The sequence below is a fragment of the Mustela erminea genome, chromosome 14 (genome assembly GCF_009829155.1).
Source record: "Mustela erminea isolate mMusErm1 chromosome 14, mMusErm1.Pri, whole genome shotgun sequence".
NCBI lineage: Eukaryota > Metazoa > Chordata > Mammalia > Carnivora > Mustelidae > Mustela > Mustela erminea.
The window spans coordinates 65,940,184-65,961,503 of NC_045627.1; the positions used below are offsets into that span (position 1 = coordinate 65,940,184).

At 44.9% G+C, this 21,320-nt stretch overlaps 1 protein-coding gene across 9 annotated transcripts in view; it reads left to right on the forward strand.

Moving 5' to 3' along the window:
• The window catches only part of GBF1 (golgi brefeldin A resistant guanine nucleotide exchange factor 1), a 125,769-nt gene that overhangs the window by 89,741 nt on the left and 14,708 nt on the right, over positions 1–21,320 (forward strand). For 2 of the 9 annotated variants that reach the window (XM_032311807.1, XM_032311809.1), the window contains exons 4-19: positions 1,953–2,084; positions 8,217–8,335; positions 8,865–8,973; positions 9,491–9,551; positions 10,774–10,828; positions 11,544–11,642; positions 14,416–14,563; positions 14,880–15,103; positions 15,633–15,801; positions 16,232–16,443; positions 16,782–16,880; positions 17,468–17,662; positions 17,887–18,076; positions 18,980–19,120; positions 19,477–19,565; positions 21,080–21,282. In XM_032311807.1, the coding sequence (XP_032167698.1) occupies positions 1,953–2,084; positions 8,217–8,335; positions 8,865–8,973; positions 9,491–9,551; positions 10,774–10,828; positions 11,544–11,642; positions 14,416–14,563; positions 14,880–15,103; positions 15,633–15,801; positions 16,232–16,443; positions 16,782–16,880; positions 17,468–17,662; positions 17,887–18,076; positions 18,980–19,120; positions 19,477–19,565; positions 21,080–21,282 (2,245 nt within the window). The remainder of the gene's footprint in view (positions 1–1,952; positions 2,085–8,216; positions 8,336–8,864; positions 8,974–9,490; positions 9,552–10,773; positions 10,829–11,543; positions 11,643–14,415; positions 14,564–14,879; positions 15,104–15,632; positions 15,802–16,231; positions 16,444–16,781; positions 16,881–17,467; positions 17,663–17,886; positions 18,077–18,979; positions 19,121–19,476; positions 19,566–21,079; positions 21,283–21,320) is intronic. The other 7 variants (XM_032311811.1, XM_032311813.1, XM_032311812.1 and 4 more) reach the window with 5 other exon arrangements.

Genomic DNA, 21,320 nt, shown 5'->3' on the forward strand with positions numbered 1-21,320 from the left:
TAGATCTGGAATGAAGCCTTCTAAATTTGGGAGTTTGTGCTGGTAGTTAGGTAAAATAGACGTAATGGTTTCACAAGTTTTGAAACCATGTATATAGACTGCATTTAAATCCCAGCTCTGCCTCTTATTAGCTTTGTGATTTGGGGCCAATCATGTAGTTTATCTAAGCCTTATTTTTCTCATCTGTGAAATAAAGATTATGAATTGCTCCTTCATCTCAGAGCAGTTAGCCCTTTGGTTTGCTCCAGGCAGAAAGGAAGCCAGAGTGGTTAGGACCTTCCAAGATTGCAAACTGTCTCCAAAAATAGGGACTGTGCAGCCTTTTGTTCTTCTTAGGCTTATTTTTCAGCAAGGGACTAGAAACCTCAGGGTTTTCCCTTACCTACCTGGGATAAGCTACATTTTTATCTCTAAGAGAGGTGACCTTGACCCTAACAGCAGAAGACTAAAGGACAGTAGCTCATCCTGGGACCTGTTTGGCCAACTTGAGATGATGTTTATCTATATGTCATCAGGAGGAGTGGTGAAATGGACATGGAAAATTGATCCAACAGTAGTTGCTGCTGTTAAAGAATTACTTTTAATTTTTAAATTATGGAGATATATAGATATAGATATAGATATAGATATAGATATAGATATATATAGCAAAATTTACCATCTTGGGGCACCTGGGTGGCTCAGATGGTTGAGTGTCTGCCTTGGCTCAGGTTATGGAGCTCCACGTTGGGCACCCCCCAGGTCGGACTCCCCTCAGGTCAGGCTCCCAGCTCAGCGGGAAGTCTGCTTCTCCCTCTCCTTCTGCCTTTCCCCCTGCTCTCTCTCTCTCTCAAAAGAACAAATAAAATCTTAAAAGAAAAGAAAAGAAAAAGGCCAATGTGGGGCTTCAACTCAAGACCGTGAGATCAAGACTCCAAGGGCCCTGGGATCAAGTCCCTCATCGGGCTCCTTGTTATGCAGGGAGTCTGCTTCTCCCTCTGCCTCTGTCTCTCGCTATCTCTCAGACAAATAAATAAGTAAAATCTTAAAAAAAAAAAAAAAAAAGTTGCATGCTTAATTTACCAAGCCACCCAGGTACCCCTATTGCTACTTTTCTTATTTTAAAGATTTTATTTACTTGACAGAGAGAGAGAGATCACAAGTAGACAGAGCAGCAGGCAGGGTCTGGGGTGGGGGGAGCAAGCTTCCCGCTGAGCAGAGAGCCTGATGTGGGGCTTGATCTCAGGACCCTAAGATCATGACCCGAGCCCAAGTCAGAGGCTTAACCTGCTGAGCCACCCAGGCACCCCTATTGCTACTTTTTAAAGCATGATAATGATACTGTGGGTTTGTGTTTTGTTTTGTTTTTTTAAGATAGATAGATAGATTGATTGATTGATTGATTGATTTAGGAGCACACATGCAGGAGGGGCAGGAGAGTGAGGGAGAGAATCTCAAGCAGACTCCATGCTACGCATGACACTGGGCTTCACCCCACACTCCTAAAATCACCACCCCAGCTGAAACCAAGAGTTGGATGCCTAACTGACTGCCATCTAGGTGCCCTGATATTGTGGGTTTTTTTTTTTAACTTCTTAATTTTTGAGCTACATACTAAATATTTTACAGATGAAATGATACAGTGTCTGTGATTTGATTTAAGGTAATCCAGAGAAAGGAAGATTGACCCAGTAACTAAGAATTCTAGCTGTATGGCACAGACAAGAAGGGCCTTTTTCTAGCTTTTGTCAGATGGCATCCCTTCATTTCTTTCCTTTTTTAAAAGATTTTATTTATTTATTCATGAGAGAAAGAGAGGCAGCTGGAGAAACAGACTCCCTACTGAGCAGGCAGCCCAATGTGGGACTCAATCCCAAGACCCTTGGATTATGACCTGAGCCGAAGGCAGACTATTAACTGACTGAGCCACCCAGGTACCCGGCATCCCTTCATTTCTGTTTCTTTTCTTGCAGAACTCTCAGAAATTGAGCCCAATGTGTTCCTCCGTCCATTTCTGGAAGTGATTCGCTCTGAAGATACCACTGGCCCTATCACTGGACTGGCGCTCACCTCTGTCAACAAGTTTCTGTCCTATGCACTCATAGGTAAGAGCTCAGGCCTTGTTGGATGACCACAACACTTCATTTCCTGCCTCTCCTGGGGTAGTCAAGCTTTAGGTAGTGAGCTGGTGGTACTGGAAAGTTTCTCCTAGCCATCTGTTTCCTTGTAGGAGAGAAGTAAGACTGTTACTGGTTACTCATCATGCTAATTGACTCAGGATATAGAGAGTGCCGAGGAGGTGGGGGTTTCCTTGGGACTCTGGTTTCTTTATACTTTGGAGGGAATTAAGAGTATGGTGCCTGGTGCACTTGGAGGTTTAATTTGGTTTCTTTTTAAAGTTATTTTTCAAATACGGTGCATGCTTATTTTAAGAAGATAAACAGTGGAGAGGTGACTAAAAGAAAAATTAGTGGTATCTCCTCTCACTGTTCCTTCTTCCTTAGGTAAATCATGTTGACAGACTGGTTTGAATCTTTCTATACCTTTCTCTACATGTATATAAACATGTACCATTTAAAAAATAAGAGTTTTAAAAAATTTAAAATTTAAAAACTGGGGGCGCCTGCGTGGCTCAGTGGGTTAAGCCGCTGCCTTCAGCTCAGGTCATGATCTCAGGGTCCTGGGATCGAGTCCCGCATCGGGCTCTCTGCTCAGCAGGGAGCCTGCTTCCCTCTCTCTCTCTCTGCCTGCCTCTCCATCTACTTGTGATTTCTCTCTGTCAAATGAATAAATAAAATCTTTAAAAAATAATAAAATAATAAATAAAAAATAAGAGTTTTAAAAAATTTAAAATTTAAAAACTGGGGGCGCCTGCGTGGCTCAGTGGGTTAAAGCCTCTGCCTTCAGCTCAGGTCATGATCCCCGGGGGTCCTGGGATCGAGTCCCACATCGGGCTCTCTGCTCAGCGGGGAGTCTGCTTCCCTTCCTTTCTCTCTGCCTGCCTCTCTGCCTGCCTCTCTGCCTACTTGTGATCTCTGCCAAATAAATAAATAAAATCTTTAAAAAAAAAATAGGAGTATGTGCTATGGATTTTCTTTTTTCACTTTATAGTATTAACTTAGAAAGATGTACATGATATAATTAGCCCTCTGATTTATTCTTTTCCCCCCAGTTTGATTGAAATATAATTGACGTATTATATTAGTTTTAGGTATACAACATAATGACTTAGTATACATATGTTATAAATGATTACCACATTAAATTCTAGTTAACACTTATCACCTCATATGGTTTCATTTTTTTTTCTTGTGATGAGGACTTTTAAGATCTCCTCTTTTAACAACTTTTTTTTTTTTTTATCTTATTTATTGATTTGACAGAAAGAGAGACACAGCAAGAGAGGGAACAAAGCAGGAGTAGTGCGAGAGGGCAAAGCAGGCTTCCTGCTGAGCAGGGAGCCTGATGTGAGGCTCCATCCCAGGACCCTGGGATCACGACCTGAGCTGAAGGCAGACACTTAACTACTGAGCCACCCAGGCGCCCCTTAGCAACTTTCAGATATGCAGTGTAGTATTTTTAAATATAGCTACAAGTTATTCATTGCATGCCTAGAATTTATATATCTTATAACTGGAAGTTTGTATATTTTTCTCTTATTATGGTAAAATACATACAATATATAAATTATCATTTTAATCATTTAAAAATATATAATTCAGTGATATTAATTACATTCACAGTGTTGTGCAATCATCACCACCATTTGTTTCCCAAACTTTTTCTCCCCAGAAGAAACTCTAATCATTAGGGGACAATATACCATTTTCCCTCCCCTCAGTTCCTGGTAAGATTTTTTTTTTCTTAGTAAAGCTGGGTAATTTCCATAGTATAGATTTATCAGTCTTTCTGGTGGCTCAGTTGGTTAAGTGGCTGCTTTCAGTTTGGGTCAGGATCCCAGGGTTCTGGGGAGTCTGTTGCTCCCTCTCCCCTTCCAACCCCCCGACCCCGCTCCCCACAATGTGTGCATTCTTTCTCTCTCAAATAAATAAAATCTTCTAAAAAATATTTCTCTTATTAATATTTAATATTTAGATTGCCTATTTTGAGCCACTATAAATAATGCTGAAATAAGCATTTTTTGTTTGTTTGTTTGTTTGTTTTGTTAGAGAGAGAGCAAGCAAGTAAACAAGCTGGCAGAGAGACAGAGAGGGAGAGAGAGAACCACACTCCCCATTGAGCCCGGAGCCTGATGCGGGTTTCCATTCCAGGACCCTGGGATCATGACCTGAGCAAAAGGCAGACGCTTAACTGACTGAGCCACCGAGGCATACCTGAAATAAGCATTCTTGCTCATATCTCCTTATTTAATAATTTTTCTTTGGATGGCAGATACCTGTACTTGAAATTTTTGGATTAATGGTCATGTGCATATTATATTTTTATAGGTACTGCCAGCTTGCTTTCCCAGAAGATTATAGTATTATACTCCCAATGTTTGAGAATTTCCATTTCCCCACCCTGTCACCAGCACTGAATATTAGTAGTATTCTTTGTTTTTGCTAATTTGATTGGTGAAAACTTATTTTATTTTTCTTTTTTGGAGTTAAACATTTGAACAACTTTTTTTTTAAAGATTTTATTTATTTATTTGACAGACAGACATCACAAGTAGGCAGAGAGGGAGAGGGGGAAGCACGCTCCCCGCTGAGCAGGGAGCCTCACGTGGGTCTCCATCCCAGGACCCTGGGATCATGACTTGAGCTGAAGGCAGAGACTTTAACCACTGAGCCATCCAGGCACCCTGAACAACTTCTTTTCCTCCTATTTTTATTGAGTTGTTTTGTTTTTCTTACTAATTTGCAGGAGTTCTTTGTGTAGTGGGGATATTAATCCATTGACTGTCATAGTATTACAAATATTTTCTCCCAATTTAGCCCAAATATTTTATCCAGTCTATTATCTCTGAGTTAGTTTAGCTGTGTTTTTTGGATTCCTTTTTAGTTGGTCTTGTCACTCAGGATCCTGAATTCCTTTTCCCCTATTGCTAGCCCATGTGCAAGGGTGAGAACATAGAAAACAGGCAGCTGTCTTTGTTTCTAAGTAAGGAGACAAGAAGAGAGACAGCTCAGGCTGTAGCTAGCCGGGGGGGGTGGGGGGGGTGGAAAATGGCCTTCAGTTCAGGGCAAGAAAACCCTTTATCTTTTCTAGAAAGTGGGATTTGCTTAGCTGAAGCATTCAGGATCCCTAGCAGAAATCCTAGGTGCCAGCTGGATTCTGAAGAGGTACATAAGCCTCTCCAGGCACCCTAGTCCTAGCTTCATACTTTTCCTAAGCAAAAATCAGGCCCAGCTACTTCCAGCCTTGCCCTGAGCACCACCTGCAGGTCATCTCTCTCCACAGCCTCTAGCCGCCGCCTTCTGCGCTTCTTCCCTTGCTTTCTTGTCAGTGTTACTCTCTCCCCTTCCTGGGGTTGGCAGACAAGCTTGTCATTGGAGACCTCAGGCCAGATGGTCATTGGAGTTTCCTGTGGTGGGAAAAGAGAATGCTGTAGGTGGTGATTGCAGTAGGCATGAGAAAGGAGGCAGGAAGGAGTGTACGAAAGCCAGAAGGCGAAGGAGTTGAGATTGGCAGATTTCCCTGCAGTCTGCTCCAGAATGGCCAGGAAAGGAGGAAATTCTAAGGAAAGGGTCCTGAAGAAGACAAATTCTGCTAAGTGAGCCCAAACCAAACAATCTTTTGTTTAGGCTATCCTAGAAGAAATACCCATTATCCTTCAATCCTGTGACCCAAGGCTTCTAGGATTATCTTAGGTCCTACTCCAAGGATCAGCCTTTTGTTTGGCCCCACACAGCTGCCAGACCAGAATTTGTGCCACTGGTTGCCTGGCAGGCTCTGCCTGCAATTCTAAAAACCTGTCACTCTTACCTGCCTTTTTAGAAGATTAACTTTACTGCTTCATTCAGGCTCAGTTAAACTACTTTAACAAGGGAGATGACTGAAAGAGGGGAAGAAATAGACCCCTAGAAGCCTTATGAGGTGGGAGCAAAGCTGCCATTCACTGAGCTCCAAAATACCACATAGAACTGAGGACCTGGATTTCCTGTGCGAACAAAGGTCCTGCTGTGGACCCTGGAGGCCTGAGTAAAGATGGTCAGGCAGGGCTGTGAGAGAAGACTCAGGCCAAGGGCCTTTGGAGTATAGGATTTGCTGAGTCAGGGGCACCTGGATGGCTCAGTCGGTTGGGCCGCTGCCTTGGCTCAGGTCATGATCGCAGGGTCCTGGGGTCGAGCCCGCATCAGGCTCCTTGCTCGGTGGAGAGCCTGCTTCTTCTTCTCCCTCTGCCTGCCACTCTGCCTGCTTGTGCTCTCTCCCTATCTCTCTGTCAAATAAATAAATAAAATATTTTTTTAAAAAATGGATTTTCTGAGTCAAATAAGAGAAACATGGAGAGCTGGGGTGATAGAAAGAGCTGGGTCACCCATACACTGTGTATCATCCTGAAATTGGCTTCCTTCTGCATGACCTCTAAGTAACCACTCCTGATGCCGAATAGGGGCATGCTCTAAGGACAAATTGAGTCTCTGGCCAGGTGTCAGAGAGGAACTAGGACATAAGAGAAAGATGAAAATCACGTACAGTTCATGAAAATCTTCAGGCTCATGGTTGTAAGGGAAATGTTCTGGTTTCTCAGGTATCCCACCTGAACTTTAAGCTCAGGAGCTGTTAATTTTAGATACCAGGAAAGAGAAAATGATAAGATTTCTTTTAATTTCTTCCACTTAATACTAGGAGGTGCTCTTGTGTATGCCATGCCTCCTCTAGAGCAACTTTTTCTGTCACTTGCAAAGCTTTGTCTTGTCCCTACCCTTTTTTCCTATTTATGCTTCCCTTTCAAGGATAATCCAGGCAGTCTGCGGGACCCTTCTAGGCCTTGATGGAGGCCACTTCTTTGGCTCTCCCTTGTGGGTATTTAACACACGAATGGGAGCAGTTTCCCCACTTGGCAGCATTTGTGTTAGTTTCCAGCATGGCACTGGTTGTCTGAGGTAGCTTCTTCCCTCTTCTTATTCACTGTTGAAATTCTCTCTTCCTCCTGCTCCCCAGTCAGCCAGCCTCCAATCCTGTTTAGTTTTCTCCTTTCTGTTCTTTTGTTTTTTAAAAAGATTTTAGTTATTTATTTGACACAGAGATCACAAGTAGGCAGAGCAGCAGGTGGTTGGGGAAGGGGGCAGAAGCAGGCTCCCTGCTGAGGAGAGAGCCCTCTGCGGGTCTTGATCCTAGGACCCTGAGATCATGAGCAGAAGGCAGAGGCTTAACCCACTGGGCCACCCAGGCTCTCCTGCCCCTTTCTCTTCTAATGCCTGTTTAGTTAAGCTGGTAAAATGACTCTTGCTTCATGTCATTTTATTTTAAATAAGAATGAAACCAAAGCAGGAAGAGGTCTCTGATTTGTTGTAACGTGGCACCCAGATTTAAGTATTGGCAGCAGTGACTGTCCATTTCTTTCCCCTACTTCCCAACCTCACTTGCATCTGAACACAAAACTCTAAAAGCAACCAGAGAGAGATGTGTTGAAAGAGAACACAAACAGAGAAAGGCTACAAGCTTGGTGTTCAAAGGTCTGGCCCTGTTTGGCCCTTGCTTTGGACCAAAAGCTCGTATTTCTAGGTCCTTCCTCTATGAAACAAGTAGCTTTACACCAGTGATTCCAAAGTATCCCCCCTGACCAGCAGCATTAATTCCTTCCGGGATCTTGTTAGAAATGCAAATTCTCAGGCCCCACTAATGCAGAAGCTCTCAGAGTGGGCTCAGCAATTTGTATTTTTTTTTTTAAAAGATTTTATTTATTTATTTGACAGAGAGAAATCACAAGTAGATGGAGAGGCAGGCAGAGAGAGAGAGAGAGAGGGAAGCAGGCTCCCTGCTGAGCAGAGAGCCCGATGCGGGCCTCGATCCCAGGACCCTGAGATCATGACCTGAGCCGAAGGCAGCGGCTTAACCCACTGAGCCACCCAGGCGCCCAGCAATTTGTATTTTTGACAAGTGTTCTGAGTCATTCTGATGTATGCTTAAGTTTGAGAACCACTGTTTAACATAGTGGGATTTGTGCTGAGGAGCTTGTTAAAGCCAGTTACGGGCGGAATTCTCAGGTAGCTTAAGTAGCCATGAGGTGGGAAATTGGAGAGGAGAAAAACAACCGTACCATTTAGTCTCCCCTTTTTTTGTTGGCGCAGATCCCACTCATGAGGGCACAGCAGAGGGCATGGAGAACATGGCAGATGCTGTCACCCATGCCCGTTTTGTGGGCACAGATCCTGCCAGCGATGAGGTTGTCCTGATGAAAATCCTTCAGGTAAATGGAGAGGAAGAACAATTAGATTAATGGCCAGGACCTGGTGCTGTCCGCTCTCCTTACCCAAGTTTGCCAGCAGCATGAAACCGTGTTTTGACCCCACCGGGGCTTATGGAGCTACTTTATTTCCAAACAAGGAGCCACTTACCCAAAGTAAAAGCTTTTTCCAAGGAAATAATTGAAAGCTTTAAATGAACTGATATCAGATACTGGAAGCCCTTAATACACCTGTACCTCTGCAGACCATATCTGCCGTCCCATCTTTTGGGATTGTGGGCTAGGGCTGGAATGAGTGCTGAATTGTGTCAGGGTCACACAGAGTAAAGGCACAGTTCCCAAGAGGAGCTCCTGGAAGATGCCCCCTACCAAAATGAAGTGAGGTCAGCATTCTTGCTAACCTCTCTTTCTTATCCTCGCGTGCTTCCATAGGAGACTAGAGGAACAGGAGGCAGCTTCTCTCCCCTCAAGTGCACCCCACTTTACCCCACCTGCTTTATTTATCACTGTATCTCCTCTTTCTTTCTGGTAGGTGCTGCGGACTCTGTTGCTGACCCCAGCGGGTGCCCACCTAACCAATGAATCTGTGTGTGAGATTATGCAGTCTTGCTTCCGGATCTGCTTTGAAATGAGGCTCAGTGGTAGGTGCTTGAATATTAGGCCTGTCATCATTTCTAGGGCCAGTGTCCATGAGTATAAATATAGGGTGCTGTCTCTGAACCCCGGAGAGATAGAAAACTCGGGACTTGTCCATCACCTACCTACCTTGTAGACCCATAGGGGTCTTGAAGTCTTTACTTGATTATTGTACACCTAGAATAGGAACCTTAGTTCATTGTACCAGGGCAAGAATTGGGATAGATCTCAGACTGACTCAGCCCAGGCACCAAATCTTCCTCCCTTGAGGTTTCTGGGATAGACACTAGCCTGCAACCCTTGAAAACTCATCACTGTGCCCCCTCCTTTTTTTCCCCTGACTCAGTAGTGCCACCTAGTGGGATAGTGCAGTTGTGGCTGCCAGGCTGAGCTGGAGCTGGTTTTAATAAGTTTGGTATAATCCTTAGTAAACAAGGTTTGGAGGGGAGTCTGCTCAGAGAAGCCTCCTGATAATAGCCCAGCAAGTAATGACACCTGTGTTATTTGTTTTTGCCTGTGCAGAGTTATTGAGAAAATCCGCAGAGCACACTCTCGTAGACATGGTGCAGCTGCTCTTCACAAGGTAAACCTGCTGCTGTTTGCTTCAGCCCGGCTGCCCAGGCCTCTTGAGCCTGGCTGCTTTCACACAGCCACTTCAGGGACCTGGCCAACCCTACAGCCACTTAGGGGCCACTGGGATTATGGATGGGGATACTTCCCTTGGTCCAGGGTTACTGAACAAGGGAGAAGGAGGAGGGACCTGGCTTGGCCTCAGCGGGAGGCAGAGGGTTATTTGATCTAGGCTGACAGACCTTGTTTTGCTTCCCAAACTTGTGTCTGTTTCTGTGCAGGTAGCAGCTGGGAAAGGGAACCCAGAGAGGAAGCCAGATTCAAGGGAGCCTGGAATAGGATGTTGAGCTCTGTAAGGAAGCTAGGATGACCAACCTTGTTTGCCCAGACTATCCTGATTATAGCACTGAAAGTCCCTGCAAACCCTTCAGTTTCTGGCAACCCCAGACCACTGGTCACCCTAGTCAAGGCCCTCAATTTAGGGCCTAGAAGGCCTTCTCAGGCTATGCCTAACTGCCTGTTTCCTATACCTTTTTTCAATAGACTGACTTTGAGAACAGTTGACTGAGGCGAGGACTTTAAAGCCTCCTGAGATGATATTAATAATGAGGATGATTATGCATCTGCGGGGCTGGGATTATTTGGGAAATCGATGTACCTTCTGCTCAATTTTGCTATGAACCTAAAAGTGCTCTAAAAATTAGTTAAAAAACAAAAAAACTTCCCCATGGGATTTCATTTTGCTCTCAAATCTATAAGAAGTAATTATTAATATGTACAGACTAGATCTGCCCCTGGGCCCTGCTGCAAAGTGTTCTTACTCCTCAGGCTCAGATATATCGGTTTCAAAACTCAGCCTGCCTTTAACTCCTTACTCTTTGCCCAGTCTCCCAGAGTCTTGATGGACTTCCCTCTTCCCCATCTTGCGGCATTCATCAATACTTATCAAGAAAACACAAGTAGGAACAAGTCAGTTTAGGGTGAAAAGAGCCACCACATTCCAAAGGCATTTAGTCATCTTACCCTGGTGACTACCTTCTTTTTAAGAAAGTGTCTGTGTTATAAGTCCCCCAATTTCTTCCTTTGATGAGGCTCTCAAAAAGCTGCTTCTCTTCCCAGCTTTTCTGAGGGGACAGGGCATGCTTGGGCCCAGAGCATCTTTGGACTGTGGCTGGCATGCAGGGGAGATTTGTTTTTATCCCTAATGACAGTCCATGGGATTCTCTGTCTTATAGGTTACCTCAGTTTAAAGAAGAACCCAAGAACTATATGGGGACCAACATGAAGAAGGTATGACCTGCTATCCCTTATCCAAACCTGGGTCTCCCAACTTTAGTGCTATGGAGATTTTCCTAGATATCCTTACTTAGCAAAAAACATGATTTTGCCTATACAAGTCTGCTTGAAATCTAGAAATAGCTGTCACTCCTTTAGTGAGAAATTTATTTTTCCCCAGATACCTCTTCTTCCCTAGCCTTTCCTTCCCAGCCTATCTTTGTTGACCCAGTACATAAGCTGGTGAGCCAGTCCTTCATGGAAACTTGGTGAAGCCAATCAGGTTGTGATAAAAATGTATGTTGATAAAGATGAACACCCTACCATCCCCTCAAGATCCAGCCTTGTCAGCAGGTAGGTGACCTAAGGATCCTATGCCCTAAGTCCCACCCTAATGCTGGATTAGACCGGGCTCACACTTGTGCTAGACTCTGTTGATGAGACAAATCAAGCCTGACTCTAGATCAGAAGGCTCTCAAACTGCTATAAGAATGGTGGTCAGAAGAATGGCCTCTTTCTATCTTAAAGTCCTGGACTTCACAGGCCTCTGATGATTCTACTTGCAGCCCTAAAAGGTTCTGCCTGTGGAGATGACCCTTGGCTGTTTGGTGCATGCACCTGACCTTCCTTCTCCCTAGCCACCCATTCCCATTCCTGCCCTCTGCCCTGCTGGCGTGTGTCTGAGTTTATGTCACTTTGTTTAAATCGCTCGTTTGCCTGTCTTTCACAGATTTCTCCATGTCTCCTCAGCAAACTGGAGCTAAATAGTGGGGAGCAGACCAAAGCCCTGAACCAGTTAGAGAGGGTACTACTCTTTAAGAACCTCAAGGTCTCTCTCCCTCTCCTTTCCCCTTTTAATTTATTTAAGTATATATACATAGATGTATATATATGTGTGTGTATATATATGTATATATATATATAACATCTGGGTCCCATTTCCATTGTGCGAAGCACAACTTACCCCTCCCTAGTAACACAGCACGGCTTTGGAAGTGTTGCATGTGTTTGTAGCTCTGCAGTGTTGGGAATTTTCCTGTGGCATTTGGTTGCCTGGAGGCAGAAGGAAGCTTTGAACTGGTGATACATCATGTAGTGAGCCTAAAGAGCCTGGGTCCTGCTGACATCGTGTTAGGAGGTTTAATATCTCCCATTTCTAGGGGAACTGTGAGGGACCTCTAAGCAAGGCCCTCCCCCCTTCTACCCTCTCCCTGTCTCAGAGCTGGCATATAGAGCTTAAGAATAGTCTTGAGTCATCTGGATACTTGAACTGGATTTGGAGGGGAAGGATAATCCATCTAGTTGGGGTCTTTTTTTCTTAGTTAACATTAAAGGACTTCTTCCAAGATTTAGGACTCTAGATGGATGGGAAGGAGCTAGAAAGCCCAGGTCATTGAATAAAAAGATACTGTGTGTCTCTACACCTAGCCATAGGCCTGCATTCTGTTTGCATGAATTGTGTCAATTTTCATTTGTGTGCTTGACTTGTCACAAGTTGCATTTCTCTTTAGTAGCTGCCTGGCATTTTGCGATGATTATTAACCTAGGACCTTTCTTTGTAAAGCTTATACTGCCCTTTGGAAATACAGTTATATGAATAAGGTGTTGTAGAGTTCCATGAACACCTGCTGGCCCCCCCCCCACCTTAGAATCTTAGGACAGGGAGCATAACAGGGAGCAGAGTTATATGGATAAGGTGTTGTAGGGTTCCATGAATACCCACTGCCCAGCCCCGACCTTAGAACCTTAGAACAGGGAGCATAACTGTACTTTAAAGGTTGAGGCATTTGTGAGAACTGGCAGCCTCTCGTCTCCTACTCCAGCCAGGAGGCAGAGAATACTAATTGAAATGATCAGGTTGGAGCGAGCTTTGCTGAGGTTAGAAAAGGAAGCAGGAAGGACTAATCCTAGTGTAGGAAGGCATCTTAGTGAGTGACTGGCTTCTCAGTAGAAGTAGAACCACCTAGAGTCCCTGAAGTTGGGAGGCCGCCTAGAGAGAAAAGATAGCTCACAAAAGTGGATCCAGCTATTAGTGCTTTTTGGACCTCAGTAACAATTGCTGATAAAGCCAGGAGGTTCTTGTTTCCTCTTTGGTCTCTTGAGCTTCTTGACCATGTATTTGACTGACGCTTACTCCCAGAACATTCTTTTTACCATGAACTTGCCACAGATGTGCTTCAGTGGTTACTGGAGAGAGCACCCTGATTCCTGTGTAGCCACAGTGCTCAGAGCACTGGAAGCTTTGTTCTAGGCATTTTACTGTAGGCATTGTGGAGATGGAGGGACAAGAAGCGTAAATCCAGTGTGAGGCTGTTGCTCTGTTAGTAAGAGCTGGGTGCAGGGCTCGACTCTCGGACCTCTTTCTTTCTGGGTGGAGCTATTGGTAAGGAAGGTAGAATTACGTGGTTTCTAAGCAAAAGATCAGTGGTTACCCATGTTCGGGAGGGCTTGGGGGAAGTCAAGGAAGGAGGCCTGTTTTCCAAATACTAGAAGGAATTGAACAGGCAAAGGATAGCATGGGTATATTCAGCCTCTAGGAAGAGGCAAGGAGGAAAAATGCTTCTATTCTATTAGAGACATTCTGATGGTCCCTGGACCATTACTGTTTCCCTGTCCAGGGATGGTCCATCAGTGTAGGAATAGTATGATGTAACTGTAAAGGGACTGGTTTCAAACCCTAACAGAAGGCATCAGGACCAGGAAAATGAAATGGACCTAAACAAAGTAGCTGTGAGCTTAGAGTGGAGAAAATACATAAAATCTTATATCCCAGAACAGTTCCCACAATGAGTTATAGAGATTTTCCTTTGTGACTAAAATGAAGCTATAGGAAAAATGGAAATACAGCAGGAGAGAAGGAAATAGAATAGTGTAAGGGTCCAAGAAATCAGTAGCCTTACTATCTGAAAACATAAAATTGCATTTAGAAAGACCCAACAGTGGGAAGAACAGGTCTCAGTGATGTAGCAAAATTGGGAGCAATAGAGAGCAGAGCAGCAGCATGACATGACCCACCATCCTTAACTCCAAGTTGGCTGGGATACCACTTTTTCTTAACTCCAAGGAATGAGCCTTTGACCAATCTGATGCAAAAATTTCAGAGAGCCAGGAATATGTATAGGATCTAGGCCCAATGCATGAAGTAGTGGGAAAGCTGAGTGTGACAGGGAAGTTGTAGGCTGTCATAGTGGGATAAGAACTAGGAGTATGAGGCTGTGCTACTGATAGTTGAACAAAGCCCAGGAATCCAGGACCTGTAGATCTGAAGCTTCAGGCCAAGGAGCCTCTGCCCTCACCTTTTCTGCAAGAGGGTCAGGCACCACCTAAAGGTTTTAGGATTGCCAGGACTCAGGAAAGCAGAGTAATGTGTAACCAGCCTAAAAGTAGACTGTTTAGGAGGCTCCTAGGCCGACCTGTGAAGTGGAAGATGTAGAAGCCAGATTAGAGGAGTAGGAATGTGTTCTGATGGTCTAGAGTTTTCCTTTGGCACAGATGTGGCATATAGGCTGTTTTCTAGGGATCAGTAGGAATAAAAGAAGGGAGATTGCTAGGGAAAGAATCTTAATTTGAATACCAGTGCTGATGAGGTATGCTATTTCCAGCTGAAAATGAGAGCAGGAGGCATGAGTGATTCATCCAAGTGGAAGAAACAGAAGAGATCCCCCCGGCCTTTGCGCCATATGACCAAAGTCACATCAGGTTCAGAGCTGCAAACCCCTAATGGAACCACCTTATCCTCTAATCTCACTGGTGAGTGCCCTGAGTTGCTTCCCCTGGTTAGAATAGATAGAAGAAAATGTCCTTCCTCAAAACCAGCCAACTAAAGGGTTTTGGTCTTTCTACTAAGAGCAAAAAGGAAAACTCCAGGTCTGTCAGACTATGACCATTTAGCAATTCTGCAGTGACTTAAGGTTGTTCTCCTTCCAGAGGGACTCTGACTACCATCAGAGACCAGCGTTTATAGAGATTATTATTCAGTCTAGGAAATAGAGCCCCTGGTGCCATGGAGGGTATGTGTTTTGCACAGGGTCTCTCATCTTCAAGCCTAACTTACTTTGCTTGGCAGGGGGCATGCCGTTCATTGAGGTGCCCACTCCCATCTCTTCTGCAAGTTCAGAAGCTGCATCAGCTGTGGTCAGCCCCTCTACAGACAGTGGCCTGGAGTTCTCCTCCCAGACCACCTCCAAGGAAGATCTTACTGACCTGGAGCAACCTGGCTCTCCAGGGTATAACACAGCTACAGAGCCTGGCAGCAGTGACCCAGGGGTTCCTGAGCAGCCTGACCCCCAGGTATGGCTTTGATTTCTAAAGGCCCCCTCTCTAGTCTTTTCCTGTGGGAATTGGCTTGATCCTTTGCATCTTTTGTCCAGGCCTTGGCTCAAAAGAAGGTTGAGGTAGGGGGTTATTTCTTGTTTCCTTGAATCACCTGTGCTATATAGAAAATCCACAGCAAGATTCAATGTGAGAGGTAGCTCATGGGATTTATGAAGCAATGCATACAGATAGTACTTGGCAAAGGTAAGAGAGATGGCCATAGCTTTGTCTGGAAGGTAATGATCTAAATCCCAGGCCTACGAGAGCCTCTGTTGCCTCCAGAGTTCTAGTCATTTTAGGTCACTGATGCCCCAGGAGGTGCTTTCTGAGTCTTTCATCATACTCTGCCTGAGCCATCTTTCATTGTGCATTGATTCATAGCCTGCGGAGCCAGCCCTACACCTGCAGTCCATTAGAGACACTTGGAGCATAGGCATTTCGGGGGAGTAAGTTCCAAGTTGCTCTTGTTTCATCCCTCTTCCTATCCCGCTGCTACCGGTCATAGCAGGAAGGGGTCCCTGTGGAAAAGGCCCAGTCAGCATCCGTGGAATCCATCCCCGAAGTGTTAGAGGAGTGCACGTCCCCTGCTGACCAGTCTGACTCTGCCTCTGTTCATGACATGGATTACGTCAATCCCCGAGGTGTGCGCTTCACACAGTCCTCCCAGAAGGAAGGTGAGTTCTCTAAGGCAGGCTCTGCCTATTCACCACCTCCATCCTGCCCACTAACTGTACTCAATCTAGACCATCTTGGATCCAATGTGTCTTGTGGTCCATTTTCTAGTCAGGAAATGGAATCAAGCCAGAGGACTCTTGGTGTGGATGGAGCCCTTCTCTAACTTACACAGAGAGGGACTTTGGTGGACAGTAGGAAGTGAGAGGAAAGAATAGCTTGAGACTTCTAACAGAAAGTAGGGTCATCAATTCTGATTGCCTTCAATAAGTGAGAGTAATCTTCTTAACCTCCCCAGAAAAAAACCTTTTTTTTTTTCCCTTGAAGAGACTCACTTACCTGCAATTGCCTTGTATAATGCAGGGCAGGCCAGGCCAAGCTATCAAGCCAGTTGTTTCTTAGCAATCCCACTTTACTCCTGGCCTTCCTTAGGTACAGCGTTGGTCCCCTATGGTCTTCCCTGCATCCGGGAGCTCTTCCGCTTCCTCATCTCCCTCACCAATCCACACGATCGCCACAATTCAGAGGTTATGATCCACATGGGACTGCATTTGCTGACAGTGGCTCTTGAATCAGCCCCTGTAGCCCAGTGCCAAACCCTCCTGGGCCTCATCAAGGATGAGATGTGCCGCCACTTACTCCAGGTAAGACTGGATTTCTAGAGGGGCTCTGAGTCTCTGGCTGTTTTTCAGGGTCTCTTAAGGACCAGGAGTGTGCAGGGAGGTTTGGCTGACAGGTGCAAAAAGTATAAGATCCAGGAAAGAACCTCCCTCCCCAACTGGCCAGTGGTCATTGTCAAAAGGACACTACTAGTTCCCTGGGAATTTTGGCAGCCAAAGAGAAATACGGGAATGGCTAGATGTGGAGTTCCCTTAGAGCACAAGACCTTAGTGGCAGCCTCACACAGTTTGCTTTCCTGTTTTTCTCTTGGTTGAGTCATAGGTTCAGAAACCTAATGATTTAACCCTACTCTGATCTCCAGCTACTCAGTGTAGAGCGACTCAACCTTTATGCTGCTTCCCTGCGGGTATGCTTCCTGCTCTTTGAAAGCATGAGGGAGCACCTCAAGTTCCAATTAGAGGTGAGTGTATTGAACTTGGAAGAACAAAAAAAATAGATGTATGGCATCTCCAATGGGGAGATGCTCCAATAGCTCTGTCATTCTGCAGGGATGGGATTTAGGGGCTCCCGTAATATAGTGCTTTTAGCCTCCATAGTTTCATTCATTGGCTGGCGTCTTTGGTGGAAAAATTAAAAGAAGCCCAGAGGAAACTGGCTGGCTATAACATGAGAGAAGCAAAATATGAGGACTGGTGGACAACCTCACTGTGAGTGGGTATGGCTTTTCTGCCTAGCAGTTCTGCAGCATAGTCAAGCAAGTCAGACGGCTTCGCCACTAAGTTTCAGAAAAGAACTCTGTAGTACCAGGTCAGGCTCACAGAGCACAAAGAGGGTTAGTAGGCAACTTGTTTTGGATCAGGTGTGAGGTAGAGAGCCAGGTCTTCCCCAGTGTGGAGGCCAAAGAGGATAGAATACCTTTAAGGGTCTCTTACTGCATGCCTCCTGGCTGGGCTTCTACTTCTTGTGTTTAATGGTTTACCTGTCTAATTTTTCTCTTCTATCTTGAATTTTTCCCCACCCAAATGGCTATTACTGCTTTATTGCCAGATGTACATCAAAAAGCTCATGGAGATCATCACTGTGGAGAACCCCAAAATGCCTTATGAGATGAAAGAGATGGCACTGGAGGCCATTGTGCAGCTCTGGCACATCCCCAGTTTTGTCACTGAGCTCTATATCAACTATGACTGTGACTACTACTGTTCAAACCTCTTTGAAGACCTCACCAAGCTGCTGTCCAAGGTGCTGACCATTATTACTGGCCTCAAGAAAGAAGGCTCTGTTAAGGAAATCTCTCTGGTGATAGAGAGCATACGATATCAGGGCGGGAAACACTTGAGAGTTGGGGAACAGGAAGAAGAAAGGCATTTTCTCAGGACAGTGTAGAAGTTAAAAGAGGTTTCAGGGTTTTTGGAAAAGTGTAAAGTATTCTCACCTCAAGTCTCCTGGATCTGTTTACTTTGCAGAATGCCTTCCCTGTGTCTGGTCAGCTCTATACAACACACCTCTTGTCTCTTGATGCCCTGTTGACAGTGATTGACAGCACTGAGGCCCATTGCCAGGCCAAAGTCCTCAACAATCTTACCCAGCAAGAGAAGAAAGAAGCAGCCAAACCTGGCTATGAGGCAGTAGATGGTTCCCGAGAATCCAGCAATAGTGAGAGGCATTTGTTTCTTTGAGGAATCCTAGGATTCTGTGCTTATCACTTTTCTGTTCACTGAATCTTCTCTTTATCCTTTATATCACTTCTTCTGGGGGCTCTCCCAATTCTGTGTTTCCAGGGTTTGGTGGTTTGAATCATTGGCCAGGCAGATTAGCAAGATTCATGGACTTGTCCTTTCCTTATCCTCCACACTTTGGCTTTCTTATAGAATTATTATTATTATCATTTAAAGTATAGTTAACGGCACGTGGGTGGCTCAGGTGGTTAAGTGTCCGACTCTTGATTTTGGCTCAGGTCATGATCTCGGGGTCAGGGGATCAAGCCCTGCATTGAGCTCTGCACTCAGCGTGGAGTCTGCTTGTCCCTCTCCCTCTACTTCTTCGCCCCCATGCCCCCGCTCATGTGTGCATATACACACTCTCTCTCTCTCTCTTTCTCTAAAATAAATAAATAAAATCTTGAAATGAAATAAAGCGTAGTTAAAATACAATGTTACATTAGTTTCAGGTATACAACATAGGAGTAGTATTGTTTCTTTATGGGAAGAAAAGAGGACCTAGATTAAAGGATAAGATTTCTCTTCCAGGCCGTACCTTCCCCCACCCCCAGTATCTGCTTCCACCCTAATTAATCTTCTCTGACATCCCCTTAAGACTGAGGTTGCAGAAGATCAGAGAATGGGACTAGGTAATCTCTGTTAAATTACAGAATCTAATGCTTGACTAATCTGGGACAGTGACTACTTATTTGGGCTTAGGTTTGTTGTCTTCAGGGCTGGTGACCTATGTGGGGCTTTGTGGGACCTACCCAGGTCTCCTTGACCTAGTACACAACTTCTCTTGCAGCTCTGCTTGGTTTCTTACCCTGTCTTCATTTATTTTCTTCTCTCTTACCAGCTGAGAGAGCCGCCAGTGATGGGAAACCTGTAGGCTTAGCCCCAGACATCCCAGGCCTACATCTGCCAGGTGGAGGGCGGCTGCCAGCAGAACACGGGAAACCAGGATGCAGTGATCTGGAGGAAGCTGCTGACTCTGGGGGTGGGTACTGGGTGTCCATGATCCTCAGCCCCCTCAACTGGAGGTTTTGGCGGAGAGCCCAGGGAGGAGGGGGAGGGTACAGACACCCTAAAGCAGTATGTGTGTAAACCTTGGCTGCTCACCCATACCTTCAGAGAGAGAAGGAAATATTTGAGAGGCCAAAGATATTTGACGGAAAACATTTGGAGCCCTAGAAGATAGGACCTCTAAGAATGTAGAAGACTGATGAGGACAAGAAAATTTTTGAGGCATTTTTCTTCACTAGATAGTATATTGACAATCTTCCAAAAGCCATTATACTGGTAAAGGAGGTCTTACAGGTTTTTCCTTTTCTTCCTCCCATATCCTGTTCCTAGCTGACAAAAAGTTTACCCGGAAGCCACCTCGATTTTCCTGTCTCTTGCCAGATCCACGGGAACTGATTGAAATTAAAAACAAAAAGAAGGTATGTATGGCCATCCCCAGAACTTAGTCTCTGCCTGCCTTGGTCTGGGTGTCTTTTGTAGGGTTTCTGTCCCAGAGGATAAGGGAGAGTCTAGCAGCTCATTGAGCAGTTTCCCAAGGCTAATCTTTGCATTTTGGGGGACTTCAGCAACCATCCAGTCTCCTTTGAAAGCCTTTCTTTCTAAGCCGTGGAATTAGACATACCCTATTGTGTGCCCCTTGGCAAATCCTGCCCTAGGTGAGAGCCAGTTGTTAACTGGTGGTAACAAGAGCCTGGGATGGTGTCATGTGGGTCACTGGAGGTTACTGGTTATCTCAAGCCCTGGGGTAGGTATTGGCAGTGAAATAGAATTGACATTTATCTGGTGCTTTAGTAAAGTTCAAAAAAATTGTTTTTTAAACACAAAAAAAACTTTTATTTAACCCTTTCTTTCTCTTATGGTCAGCCTAAATGACTGGTTTGACAGCATAGGCCAGGGCAAAGCAGGCATTGCTATTGGCAAATGGGGAGCCATTACAATTCTGAAAAGTAAATAAATAAATAAATGGTTTGTGTCCCCTTGATTGTAGAGCTGTGACTAAATAGACTAAAAGTTGTTATCATCACAGTTAGTTCACCTTGTCCTTAAAAGCTGGGAAACTGGAGAAGAAAGGGAAATCCAAGCTAGGCTATAAACAGATGCCAGGATGGCTATAGAACTGGGAAGAAGAGGGATCCTTGGGTGGCTCAGTTGGTTAAGCGTCTACCTTCAGCTCAGGTCATGATCCCAGGGTCCTAGGATCAAGCCCTGCATTGGACTCCTTTCTCAGTGGGGAACCTGCTTCTCCCTCTGGTGGCTACTCCCCCTGCTTTTGCTCTGTCTCTCTCTGAAAAAAATAATTAAATAGAATTTAAAAACAAACAAACAAACAAACAAAAACCTAGAGGGAAGAGACCTTCTCTAGTCTCTCTTCTGCTTTCTTCTGATTTTTAAGTTGGTGGAGAAGGGCTGTCCCTGTGCATCTTGAGAACTCAGAAAATGAGTGAAAAGGAGCTCCTCAGCCAGTTCTTCTTACTTTTTTTTTTTTTTTTTTTTTTTTTTTTTAATTTTTAAGTAGGCTCTATGCCCAGTGTGGGGCTTGAACTCACAACCCTGAGATCAGGAGTTAATATTCTACTGAGTCAGCCAGTTGTCTCTTATGGTGCAATTTTTTAAAAATTCTGTGTTTTGTTTTGTTTTTAAGTAATCTCTACACCCAACATGGGGCTCAAACTTATAGCCCTAAGATCAAGAGTCACATATTCTAGTAATTGAGCCAGCGGGGCACCCCGGTTCCTCAGCCAGTTCTAATTAGACACGAAGAATGGGGACAGCTAGTGGGGCTGGTATGATCCAGCCTTAGTTTTGGAGTCACTTAAAACTACATCCTAGGAACCTGTTAGGTGACCAGCTGTGGACTGTGATGGAGTTCAGCCTGGCCTTGTCTGGTTTAGGAGCAGAACAGCTTGTGACACCTCTAGTATTTCTCCTCCAGCTGCTAATCACTGGCACAGAGCAGTTCAACCAGAAACCAAAGAAGGGGATCCAGTTTCTGCAGGAGAAAGGCCTCCTTACCATCCCAATGGACAACTCAGAGGTTGCCCAGTGGCTCCGAGAGAACCCTCGGCTGGACAAGAAAATGATTGGAGAGTTTGTGAGTGACCGCAAAAACATTGACCTGCTGGAGAGCTTTGTGAGGTGAGGAAGTGGCAAGAAGTAGAGGACATAGTTGGTGA